At 38.0% G+C, this 12,734-nt stretch overlaps 2 protein-coding genes across 2 annotated transcripts; one reads left to right on the forward strand and one right to left on the reverse strand.

Moving 5' to 3' along the window:
• The first annotated feature begins 6,467 nt into the window (after positions 1–6,467).
• LOC111802597 (auxin-responsive protein SAUR32-like) lies at positions 6,468–7,177 on the forward strand. The gene has a single exon (XM_023687024.1). The coding sequence runs from the start codon at positions 6,533–6,535 to the stop codon at positions 6,992–6,994; it is 462 nt and encodes a 153-aa protein (XP_023542792.1). The 5' UTR covers positions 6,468–6,532; the 3' UTR covers positions 6,995–7,177.
• Positions 7,178–10,211: 3,034 nt separating this feature from the next.
• Positions 10,212–12,702, reverse strand: LOC111802532 (11-beta-hydroxysteroid dehydrogenase 1B-like). Its single transcript, XM_023686938.1, has 6 exons — positions 12,509–12,702; positions 12,227–12,419; positions 11,126–11,211; positions 10,914–11,045; positions 10,673–10,837; positions 10,212–10,593 (listed from the first exon to the last, which is right to left on the reverse strand). Exons 1-6 carry the CDS (start codon positions 12,689–12,691, stop codon positions 10,312–10,314), a joined length of 1,041 nt encoding a protein of 346 aa, XP_023542706.1. The 5' UTR covers positions 12,692–12,702; the 3' UTR covers positions 10,212–10,311.
• Positions 12,703–12,734: the final 32 nt, after the last annotated feature.

Here is a 12,734-nt window from a genome sequence, read left to right on the forward strand (position 1 = left end):
TTAATTTAATTTTAAGATTACAAAACAAAACCTCAATTTAAAATTTTAAAAATAATTATTATTTAAAATTTAAAATAATTTAATAGGCTTTGAATTTTAAAACGTTAATTTAAAATTTTTATTTTTTTATCTTTTAGACGTTGCCATAAATTATTTTAAAAAAAAATAAAGGTATAAAATATATTTACTAATGTTTAGTCATTGCCACGTGTAATATATTTTTAATTATTTAATTTTTTTTTTTATCTAGCTGTTGCTTTCCTAGTTACTACTTCTTTTTGTTTCATCTACAAGGTGGCATTAGATGAGGAGTGGTAGATTTTATTTATTTATTTATTTATTAGGAAAAAAAGAGTGGCAGCTGACTGTTTATTAAATAAAATAAATAATATATTCACAAATATTCAAAGGATTTTCATATGTTTTGTGATTATTTATTTATTTATTTAGGTAATTTAGCCCTACAAATGTGATCATACATTGAATTAGATGCCCATTTTTTCGGGAAAAAAAGTGTTGTCCGACCAAAAAGTTCATTTTTTTAATTGTTTTTTCTTCCTATTTAATATTTAGTTTATTTTATTTGTTTTAAATTTGTATTTAAAACTATATGATCAACCACGTTCGATGTCGAAGAAAGTAGTGGGACCGAGATGATATCTGTCAGTAGTGAATGTCAGAATTGGTCGTTTGAGATTACAGTTAATAGAGATGTCCATTTAATTCACGAGGCCCTGAACGGGGCAATGATTTCTCGTTTAAACAAGGGATGGAAGATATCTACCAGTAGTGAATGTCAGAATTGGTCGTCCGAGATGACGGTTAATAGAGATGTCCATTTAATTCACGAGGCCCTGAACAGGGCAAAGATTTTCCGTTTAAACAGAGAGTGTTAGATGAACACGACTCTCCACAATGATGTGATATTGTCCACTTTGAGTATAAGCTCTCATGGCTTTGCTTTGGGCTTTTCCAAAAGACCTCGTACCAACAGAGAGATTAACGGATGACCATTTCCTAAATGAACTGATGTGGGACACTTTCATCCAACAGAGAGATTCCCCCTGTTAGATAGATGGGGTTGGGACAGGGATTATATTCCACGTCCAAGTCCCCAACTTGTCTCATTTCTGTCCCGCTTCAAAAAGAATAATCAATAGAACAAAATTCCTCACGAAGAACTCAATCCCTACCAATTTCCGAATCTCCACTCCAATCCCAAAAAAATAAATGAAGATTTTCGCAGGAACGAAATAGGTAGCGGGAATGGAGATGACGAAGAGCTCCCCGTCCCCCCTCGCCTTGTAGACATATCTAACTGTCTAACTAATCGAAGGAGATCGCATGGAGCTGTTGCTCACGGTGATAGAAAGTGAACACATCGGATTCCAAGTTAAACATTAAGATATTTCTGAAACCATGTTTTGATCGAGCTATCTCCACCAGCTTCCTTCCATTCATTTCGTGGGACCAACTCATGACGATCAGAAAGATTCAAATGCACGAGCCAGAGAACGTAAGCCACAATAAATACACAATTTTTAATGAAAACCCAACTCGTAAACACGCCTCCATTAAAGAAAACAAATGATTATTATAGAATGAAAATTAGTGAGAAACAAGGTCTTGGCTAAGGAATGTACATAGGGACAAGACATTTTAATGTCTTAATGGAGCTGATACTATGCATAGGGACAGGCATTTGTGTCTTAATGGACCTGATATCACCGGCAGCCTTAACTCCTACTGCTAAATGGGCCATTGAAAGGACAATACTCAATTGGGTCATTAGGAGTTCATCAAATAATTGGCCCCATTCATTTAACTAATACTTTTCAGTATTTATTTCACTTTATTATTTCTTTAACATCATCAAACGTGGCATTCCATCGTCCATCAACCTCAAAATATCCATATATTTTTTAGTTTATTTTAAAATTCATTTTAAAAATTTAAAATTATTTATAAAAAAAAAAACTAAAAAATACCCATTAATATTTTATTTGCAAAGTGTTTATAAAATATTTTAAAAAATTTAAAAACATTATTAAAATTTTCGGTTAGACGAACACAACTCTTGACAATGGTATAATATTGTCCATTTTGAGCATAAGCTCTCATGGGTTTGCTTCGGCTTCCCTAAAAGACCTCATGCCAATAGAGAGAGTATTATTTGTTTATAAACCTATGATCATTCCCTAAATTAGCCGATGTGGGACTTTCATTATCCAACACTTTCTAATTAAGATAATTTTATTAATTTCTATATATATATATATATATATATATATATATATATATATTATCATGAAGAGGTCACTTTCTTTTTTGTACTTGAAGAATAATATGGATTATTTTTTATTTTTAAAAAAAGAAACTTAGGATTGGAATATAGGAGCTACAGTAAGCTTAGAGTAGGGCTGCGCAAATTATCATCCAATACTATGCTAATTAATGACACGTCACATCCTCCTCAAATTATCACATGCCCTATGCTTATTTTCCCCCAATTTTCCTATTTTTTAAACCATTATATTCAAATTATTACTATATTTTCTTTTTTTATATATAAAAACGTTCGAAGACGGTTGACAAGAGAAGGGTTTATAGTGAACATTTGGAAAAGTCGAGTCAATCTGGTGTCTTCGGTGTTTGTATTTGAAACTGTAGAGGGTAGAGATGTTCATATAGCTCGAGAATCTAACTAACCAACCTACCTAACCCACATCGTAAAAGTTAGGTTGGGTTAGATTCTTTTTCGATTTGAGTCGGTTCGTAGGTTGACATTTCTAACTAGACCAACCGACTCGAAAATAGGGTTACAACGTAACTCAACTCTACTTTTAAGATTATTATGATGATTAAGAATATTTGACATTTGTAGCTGTGTTGTGAACGTTTATTGATATTTGAGTTTTATGACATTTTAATTATTGATATATGATTGAAAAAACAAAGTATTCTGACAACCCAACCAATTCAACTGGAAAGCTTGGTTGTGAACTCTATGCACGTCAACATTTCCTAAATACTTCATAAAAAAACTATTTAAAAATGCTTTTATGAAAAAAAAAAAAAAAAAAAAAAATAAAAAACCTAATGTGAGAACTTGAATGAGCCAAAAGCCGGTACGAAAGGACTAAGTTGGACCAACCTATGGTGTACGAGTTATTATGTCAATGACATCGACAGACAACTAATTAATTAGTATGGAAGAATTGCAGTGCCACAAGAAAACCGAAGAAAGTCAACATATTCCAGCAATTTGTAGTCGGTCTTCCTACCTCTTTTTAATTGTTACCGAAATATTTGTACATTTTCTGAAAAAAAAAAAACAAAAAAAAAACGAGAGGCGACGATGGAGGAAACATGTAACAACCCAAATCCACCGCTAACAGGTATTGTCCGCTTTACCCTGTTACGTATCGCCTCACTCTTATAAAGAATGTTTCGTTCCTCTCTCCAACTAATGTGAGATCTCACAATTCACTCTCAAGGGCACACCGCTCGATATTTGGCTCTAATACTATTTGTAACACACTACTTTGTATCTGGCTCTGATATCTTTTGTAACTGTTCAAGTCCACCGCTAGTAGATATTGTCCTCTTTGTCCCGTTACGTATCGTCATGAGCCTCATGATTTTAAAACGCGTCTACTAAGGAGATGTTTCCACATGCTTATAAGGAATAGTTCGTTCACCTCTCCAAACGATGTGAGATCTTACAATCTACCCCCATAGGAGCTAGCATCCTCGTTGGTACACCGTCTCCGATGCTTGACTCTGATACCATTTGTAACAGTAAAAACCCACCACTAGCAGGTATTATTCATTTGGCCCAACTAGAGTGAGGTTTCCACACCCTTATAAGAAATGTTTCGTTTCCCTCTCCAATTGAGGTAAGATCTCACAAAACAGATGAAGCTCATTTGATAACATCCTCGTGTCTTTTTCTTATTTTTCATTCTTGTATTTTTTTTTTAATTTCTCATTTCCTTTTACTTAAAAAAAAAAAATAAATAAAAATAAAAAACTTTATTTTATTTTGTCTAGGATATTGAATTTTTTTGCATTTATTTATTCATATTTGGCACAACTTTCATTACTTGATTTAAAAAATAAAAAATAAAATAATAACAATAATAATAATAAAAGAGATAATAAAAATAATTATGCATGTCATCCATAGATTATTTATTTAAGATTTGAATATAAATTAAAAAAAAAAAAAGATTATTGAGACAGTTCCAAGAAAGAGAATAATATTTAAAACCTAATTCCACCACTAAATTTCAATATGCTCCCTACATTACGTCATCAATCTGCCAAATATGACTTTTTCCTTAAATTATTTTTTATTTTAGCTTCCACCCATTTTCCTTCTTCATGTTCATCCCCTTTCTTTTTTTTTTTTATTATTTATTTTTAAATATAATATAAAAAAAATTATTGAACTAAAACGTGCTGTTTTTCTCTATGTTAGTTTATATGTTGTTTAATTAATGATTTTTATATTCTAAATTGAAATGATCATACGTGTCGCCTCCTTTTCCCATAGGATGTATAGACATTCTCGGGTTTGGACTAATAGTAATTCATTCTGTGAGATCTTACATTGGTTGGAGAGGACAACGAAACATTTCTTATAAGGGTGTGAAAACATTTACTTAGTAGACATGTTTTAAAATCGTGAGACTGATAACGTTACGTAACGGTCTAAAGCGGACAATATCTACTAACAGTGGCTTGAACTGTAACAAAAGGTATCAGAGTTAGAAACTAGGATGCGTGCCAGCGAGGACGCTGGCCCCTAAGGAGGTAGATTATGTGATCTCACATTGGTTTGAGAGGTGAACGAAGAATTTCTTACAAATGTGTGGAAACCTCTACCTAGTAGACGCGTTTTAAAGCCGTGAGGCTGACGACGTTACGTAATGGTCTAAAGTTGACAATATCTATTAGCAGTGGGCTTGAACTATTACAAAAGGTATTAGAGTTAGACACTAGGTGGTGTGCCAGCGCGGACACTGGCACCTAAGGGAGTGGATTGTGAGATCTCACATTGGTTGGAGAGGTGAATGAGGAATTCCTTACAAGGGTGTGGAAACCTCTCCCTAGTAGACACGTTTTAAAATCGTGAGACTGACAACGATACGTAACGGGCCAAAGCGGACAATATCTACTAGCGGTGGACTTGGGTGTTACAAAAGGTATCAGAGTCAGACACTAGGCGGTGTGCTAGCAAGGATGCTGTCCCCTAAGCGGGTAGATTATGAGATCTCACATTGGTTGGAGAGATGAACGAAGAATTCCTTACAAGGGTATGGAAACCTCTCCCTAGTAGACGCGTTTTAAAATCGTGAGACTGACAACGATACGTAACGGGCCAAAGCGGACAATATCTACTAGCGGTGGACTTGGGTGTTACAAAAGGTATCAGAGTCAGACACTAGGCGGTGTGCTAGCAAGGATGCTGTCCCCTAAGCGGGTAGATTATGAGATCTCACATTGGTTGGAGAGATGAACGAAGAATTCCTTACAAGGGTATGGAAACCTCTCCCTAGTAGACGCGTTTTAAAATCGTGAGACTAACAACGATACGTAACGGGCCAAAGCGGACAATATCTACTAGCGGTGGACTTTGGTGTTACAAAAGGTATCAAAGTCAGACACTAGGCGGTGTGCTAGCAAGGATGCTGTCTCCTAAGCGGGTAGATTATGAGATCTCACATTGGTTGGAGAGATGAACGAAGAATTCCTTACAAGGGTATGGAAACCTCTCCCTAGTAGACGCGTTTTAAAATCGTAAGACTGACAACGATACGTAACGGTCCAAAGCGGACAATATCTACTAGCGGTGGACTTGGGCTATTACAAAACGTATCAGAGCCCGACACTAGGCTGTGTGCCAGCAAGAATGCTGGTACTAAGCGGATAGATTGTGAGATCTCACATTGGTTGGATAGGTGAACAAAGAATCCTTACAAGGGTATCGAAACCTTTCCCTAGTAGACGCGTTTTAAAATCATGAGACTGACAACAATACGTAACGGGCCAAAGCGGACAATATCTACTAGTGGTGGGCTTGAGCTGTTACAATCACCGTCTTGCCTCCTTCCTATTGATGACCAACTCGAAAAATAGAAATTACTATTTCTCGAGAGTAAAAATCAAAATTTTCCTCTTTGGGATTCAAAATAAGAACATTTCCAATCAAAATCCAAACATTATAATTGATTACTTTAGTTTGCATTACATTTTGTCTGGTCTCAACTTGTTGAAGGAAGAGAAGAGTTCATCTAATTTGTAGACAAAAGTAAGTGGGGATAAGATTAATCTCCATTTGTTCATTGTCAACACAAAAGACCTTCCTTTAATTAACCCTAATTATTAATAATCCTTTGACAAATTCCCCCCTTTTTATATCATTAATCACGCACCTACCTGGAAGGGCTGCCTTTTAAAAATTTAAACTTCATCCTATAAATCAGCCTCGGTTCGATTCTTCCTCCGGACTAAAACAAACCCATTTATGGAGGGTATGAAGAAAAAATGGAGTAAGTATCTGGGTTTGGTCCGGAGCCGATCGGTGACCGGAAAACCCGCCGTTGCGGCGGAGGAGGTAACGAGAAGGAGCAAATCTTTGAACAGTGGCTCGAAATTCAGGACTCCGGTGGCTCCGGACGGTTGCTTTTCGGTGTATGTTGGACCGGAGAGGCGGCGGTTTGTGGTGAAGACGGAATTTGCGAACCATCCGTTGTTTCAGATGCTTCTTGAAGATGCTGAGATGGAATATGGGTATAATAGTCAAGGTCCGATTTGTCTTCCTTGTGAGGTGGGGATGTTTTATGATGTGTTGGCGGAGATGGACGGCGGAGATGAGCTGAGCAACCGGTGGACGGCCGGGGAAGGTGGTGGTTTGATTGCTTGTAGCCCACTTAGGTTGACCATGTGTGGTAGTAGACAGAGTGGGTATAGGCAGCTGAGTTCGTAGGGGGAGGCTGAGGCTAGAGATTGATACTAAACTCATCAGTTACCGCTGATTTCTTGATACCCATTGTTTGTATTGGTTTGTTTCCATGGCATATAATCCAAAAAGATAAACTTTTTAGGCGATTCGTAGCTATTTTGTTTATTTGGTATCTAAATTTTTAAATGTAACGATTTTGTATGAAGTTTTCACTTACTAGACACTAAATTGAAAGTTATTATGGTTTACGACACTCGGGTAAATGAGAGTTATATGAATGAATCTAGACCACATTCGAATGAGAGTAGTTTTGAAGATAGGATGACTAAGAACGACTTAAGAATTAAAAGTCACTATATATGCCAACAAGGTGCACGTTCCTTTTCGGTGGCTCAATCATAGGAACTCTAGCAATTTTATGTTGGGTGATCTTCTGATTTTCCTATGATGTATGTGAGTGAGGACAAAGCATGTTGGAAAGACTCGTGTTGGTCTGTGGGGATAGTTTTCATTGTTAGAAGTGAGGAATGAGTAACGTGATCATGTCAAAGGGGAATGTCGGGGCCATTCGGATTATGAATCCTGGGGATAGTCTTCACTTTTAGAAGCGAGGAATGAGTAATGTGATCATTATGTAGGGGAATGTCGAGACCATCTGGATTCTGAATCCTGGGGATAGTCTTCACTCTTAGAAGTGAGGAATGAGTAGCGTGATCATGTCACAAGGGAATGTCAGGGCCATCCAAATTCCGAATCCTAGGGATAGTCTTCACTCTTAGAAGCGAGAAATGAGTAACGTGATCATGTCGTAGGGGAATGTCAGGGCCATCCAGATTCCGAATCCTAGGAATAGTTTTCACTCTTAGAAGCGAGGAATGAGTAACGTGATCATGTCGTAGGGGAACATCGAGACCATCCAGATTCCGAATCTTGGGGAGAGTCTTCACTATTAAAGTGAGGAATGAGTAACGTGATCATGTCGTAGGAGAATGTCGGCCCCATCTGGATTCCGAATCCTGGAGATAGTCTTCACTCTTAGAAACGATGAATGAGTAACGTGATCATGTCGTAGGGGAATGTCAGGGTCATCCCGATTCCAAATCCTGGGGATAGTCTTCACTCTTAGAAGTGAGGAATGAGTAGTATGATCATGTCGTAAGGGAATGTCGGGGCCATCCGCATTCTAAATCCTAGGGATAATCTTCACTCTTAGAAGTGAGGAATGAGTAACGTGATGATCATGTCGTAGGGTAATGTCGAGACCATCCAGATTCCGAATCCTGGGGAGAGTCTTCACTCTTAAAAGCGATGAATGAGTAACGTGATCATCTCGTAGGGGAATGTCGAGAGCATCGGATTCCGAATCCTAGGGATAGTCCTCACTCTTAGAAGCGATGAATGAGTAATGTGATCATGTCGCAGGGGAATGTCGAGACCATCAAGATTTCGAATTCTCGAGATAGTTTTTGATTATATCACAGGGGATAGAGGAAAATGTGAGAGCTATCCAAATTTCAAATTCTCGAGAATAACTAATTAAAATGGCGGTTTCAAAAAATATATAAAAAAAAGGAAGAAAATAAAACTATAGATTATAATATATTTGATATTAGTATAGTCTTTCCAAACATAATTATCATTTAAATTATTTATTAAAAAAAAATTGATCACGAGTTAGAATAAACTAATGTAGAGGAAATTATCGGAACAATATTTATATATTTATTTATTTATTTTTAAATGGTTATGGAAGAAAAAAATAATATTTAAAAACAACTTTCAAAATATTCTTGATATATTTTAATATTAGTATACTATATATTATATCCATAATGTATTTTTCTTACCTATGCTATTCAATAATATCTTATGATAATACATGGTAGCGTGACATAAAAATTAATGTAGTTATTACCTTTCTAGCTCATGCCTAACATTAGTAATATTAATTATCATATCATGTCCATATGATAATGATTAAAATGAAAATGTTGCGTGGAAGTGTTGGGTTGTGGGGTGCACTTGACAATTTTGAAGCTATCGTTCTATAATCTATCTTGTCCTATCCCGCCGACAATACGAGCAAATTAATGAACACGATAGCATCTAATTGCCCTACAGCCACAATTCGTCGATATATGTTCTCACATTGGCCCGGTCACTAAGCCTTTTTTGGGTCATACTCGGTCTAACCCTGATGTAGATCTATGTTGAATTATCGAGATTTCTAATGTTACAAGCAAAAAGTCAAGGTCAAGTTGTCGAGAATCCTAATGCTCCATTTCCTTTTGTTAAATAAATTTAGGGTTGATGTCACGGAAAAGTTTGGTGCGTTTATAGTGTTTGAATTTTGTCAACAATAGTTGGTATTGTCTACCGACAAAAATTCTTGCAAAACGGTATACAAAAAGATGAGTAAGAGGATGATTTTTTTTTTTTTCAACTCGTTCCCACTTCCTTCTAATGATGAAGTTATGTGAACCCGTTTCAAAATCTTGAGGGGACGCGCTGAAGGAAAAGCCCAAAGAGGGCAATATTTGTTGACGGTGGACTTGGGCAATCACAAATGGTATCAAAGCGAGACATTGAGCGGTGTACCAGCGAGGACGCTAGCTCCTAAGGGGGTGGATTGTAAGGTCCCACGTCGGTTGGAGAGGGGAATGAAACATTTCTTATAAGAGTGTAGAAATCTCTCCATGACAAACGCGTTTTAATACTTTTAGGGGAAGCTTGGAAGGGAAAACCCTGTAAGAGTGTGGAAACCTCTCCCCAATAGACGTGTTTTAAAAACTTGAGGGGAAGCTCGGAAGGGAAAGCTCAAAGAGGACAGTATCGGCTAAGGAGGGTTTGAGTACTACCGTCCACAAGGGACTTAAGGGAAAGCTCGGAAGGGAAAGCTAAAGAGGACAATATAAATTCAGAAGAAAAAGCTCAAATAAGACAATATCTATTAGGAGAGGGTCCGTTCCAAACTTAAGAACATAACTTCAAGGTTTTCAAGATTCTCATATGTTGAAAACTAGGTCATGGGCTCGTAACCGACCAACATCCATTGGTTGAAGCCAACCCAATTTACTACGAAACAGCTTGAATCAAATCATGCTCGTAGCCTTACAAAGGAGGACAAAATCAACTAGCTCTTTGACCAAGACGGAGAGGTCAAGACCAACCAAAGGTTAACCCTACCAAAGAACTCGAGTGCATTCCGCTCACGTCAAGCACAAGTGGATGATATCAAAACTAAATTAGAAGTGAACAAAACGATCATATTATTAGTTTCCTAGGGACTAACACAACCCTATATGCCCTGACATACGAAGACATGATAGAACTCGAGCCATTTAGAGCCACAATTCCTGGGACCGAACAGATTCAGGATAAAACCACGTCTTCAACCCAATGAGCTCCAACAGCCTCTTCCCAAAACTGTCGGTCGAGGAAGAACCCGTCATACCAATCAAGTAATTAACCCACTCCACCAACTCCGGCCACAACGTCTTATAATAAAACGCCATCCTCATCCACCGTGGCTCAGTCGCGTATCGGTCTCCTCTACATGCACTCCTCACGATCCCCTTCACCGCGCTGTCGATCGGCATAATCGGCATTGCGCTCACCATAGCCTAACAAGTACCAACCCACATTGTTAAAACACAATTCCCCAACAAAAAAATCTTTGCTTTTTTCGCCGTTAAAGCTTACATCTCTGAGCTCTTGATCGAGATACAACCCGCCGTCTTTCGACATGAACTTTCCTTGTGTCATCTCCGATTCAACGAGCCCCGGCGTCACGATGGTGATTCCGATATCTCTTCCGACTTCTACTCGTAGCGTCTCGTAGAAGCTTATCACCGCTGCTTTGCTCGCCTTCAATAACATTGAAATGAATTCATTATATGTTTTTATTTATGTTATTAACGTAAAATGTTGTTGTGAATCTTACGCTGTAGAAGCTCAGCCTTGGCACCGGCAGCCATGCGGCGGAGGAAGAGATTCCGATGATCTTTCCTCTGCTTTGCTTGAGGTGGGGAATTGCAAAGTAAGTACAATAAACCATTCCCCAAAAGTTTACGTCCTGCATCAAATTTCAGTTAATATTGTTGAACCTCGCCACAATCTTGGAGAATGATCGGAAATTTTAAGGTTGTTACTTACCATTATGGGGGCGGCATTGTCGTGGTTGTCGTATTCTTCGAAGAGGTTGATGCTCGAGACGCCCGCATTGTTTACCAGATGATCCACTGTAGAAGTACATTCACGAGAGTTTATACCTAAAGTGAATACTATTATACTATTTAAGAAGTGATATCAGAGTCTATGTCATGTCGTTCCTTGTCGCTATCAAGTGATATGAAAATCATATTGTTAAGCTAGCTATGTCAATAGAATTTTGAGGTCGAACAAAAGAGTTTTTAGCTTTGAAAATCCGTATTACAGTTCTACTGGACTACCAATATATTAAGAGAAAAGACTCTCTATCCCGTAATAGATGGATAGATGACTATTTAAGCATTTTCATGATTTAAGCTCAAAGTAGACCTGAGATCTCATATCAGTTCGAGAGAGAAACGAAACATTTCTTATAAGAGTGTGAAAACCTCTCCCTAACAGACGTATTTTAAAATTGTTAGGCTGACGACGATACGTAACAGGCCAAGACGGATAATATCTACTAGCGGTGGGCTTTAGCCGTTACAAATGTTATCAGAGACGAGACACTGAGCGGTGTGCCAGCGAGGACGCTGGCCCCTAAGGGGGTGGATCATGAGATCCCACATTGGTTGGAGAGGAGAACGAAACATTCCTTATAAAAGTGTGGAAATCTCTCTCTAACAGACCCGTTTCAAACTCATGAGGCTGACAGCGATAAGTAACAGACCAAAGTGGACAATATCAATTAGAGGTGGGCTTGAACGGTTATAAATGGTATCAGAGTCAAACACTGAGCGGTATGTCCCCCACCGGAGTGGATTGTGAGATCCCACATATGTTAGGGAGGGAAACAAAACATGGGGGTGAAAACCTCTGCCTAACAGACGAGACACATTTTAAAACTGTGAAATTGACGACAATACGGAACAGGCCAAAACAGACCATATCTGCTAGATGTGGGTTTGGATTGTTATAAATGATACAAGAGCTAGACTTCTATCACCGTGCGAGCAAGGATGTTGGCCCCGAGGGGGTGGAAATGAAACATTCGTTATGAGCGTGTGAAAACCTATCCCTAACATATGCGTTTAGGCAATGACTTACATCGTCCGAAGACAGCAACCGTGGTTTGAATACATCGTTTACAATCCTCAATCTTGGAAATATCAGCCGGAATTACAAGAGCAAAGGGCGAGCCAAAGAACCGCGCCACGCCGGCGACTTCACGGAGGCGGTTCTCTCTTCTAGCAACCAACGCCAAATAAGCACCTCTTTTAGCATACTCATACGCCATATGCTTCAAAAAAATCAAAACCCCACAAACAAAATCAACAAAACGAAATGGATCAAATCAATTCAAAACGTTCATTTTAAATGTTTGTTAACCTTGCCAATTCCCGACGACGCTCCGGTGATTAGAACAACTTTTCCGGCGACATCTTCGCTGAAAATTGATCGGAATACGAACGAGAGAAACTTGAAGAACAGGTAGGTTGGGAGGAAGAAGATGAAGGCTATTAGAGATGTAAAGGGAAGAACAAAATTTAGGACATTGTTGAGGAAATCCATGGGGTTTTGTGGTGAGTGGCAAAGAGGTGAGGTTTAAATCAAA

This window comes from Cucurbita pepo, chromosome LG09 (assembly GCF_002806865.2).
Source record: "Cucurbita pepo subsp. pepo cultivar mu-cu-16 chromosome LG09, ASM280686v2, whole genome shotgun sequence".
Lineage (NCBI taxonomy): Eukaryota > Viridiplantae > Streptophyta > Magnoliopsida > Cucurbitales > Cucurbitaceae > Cucurbita > Cucurbita pepo.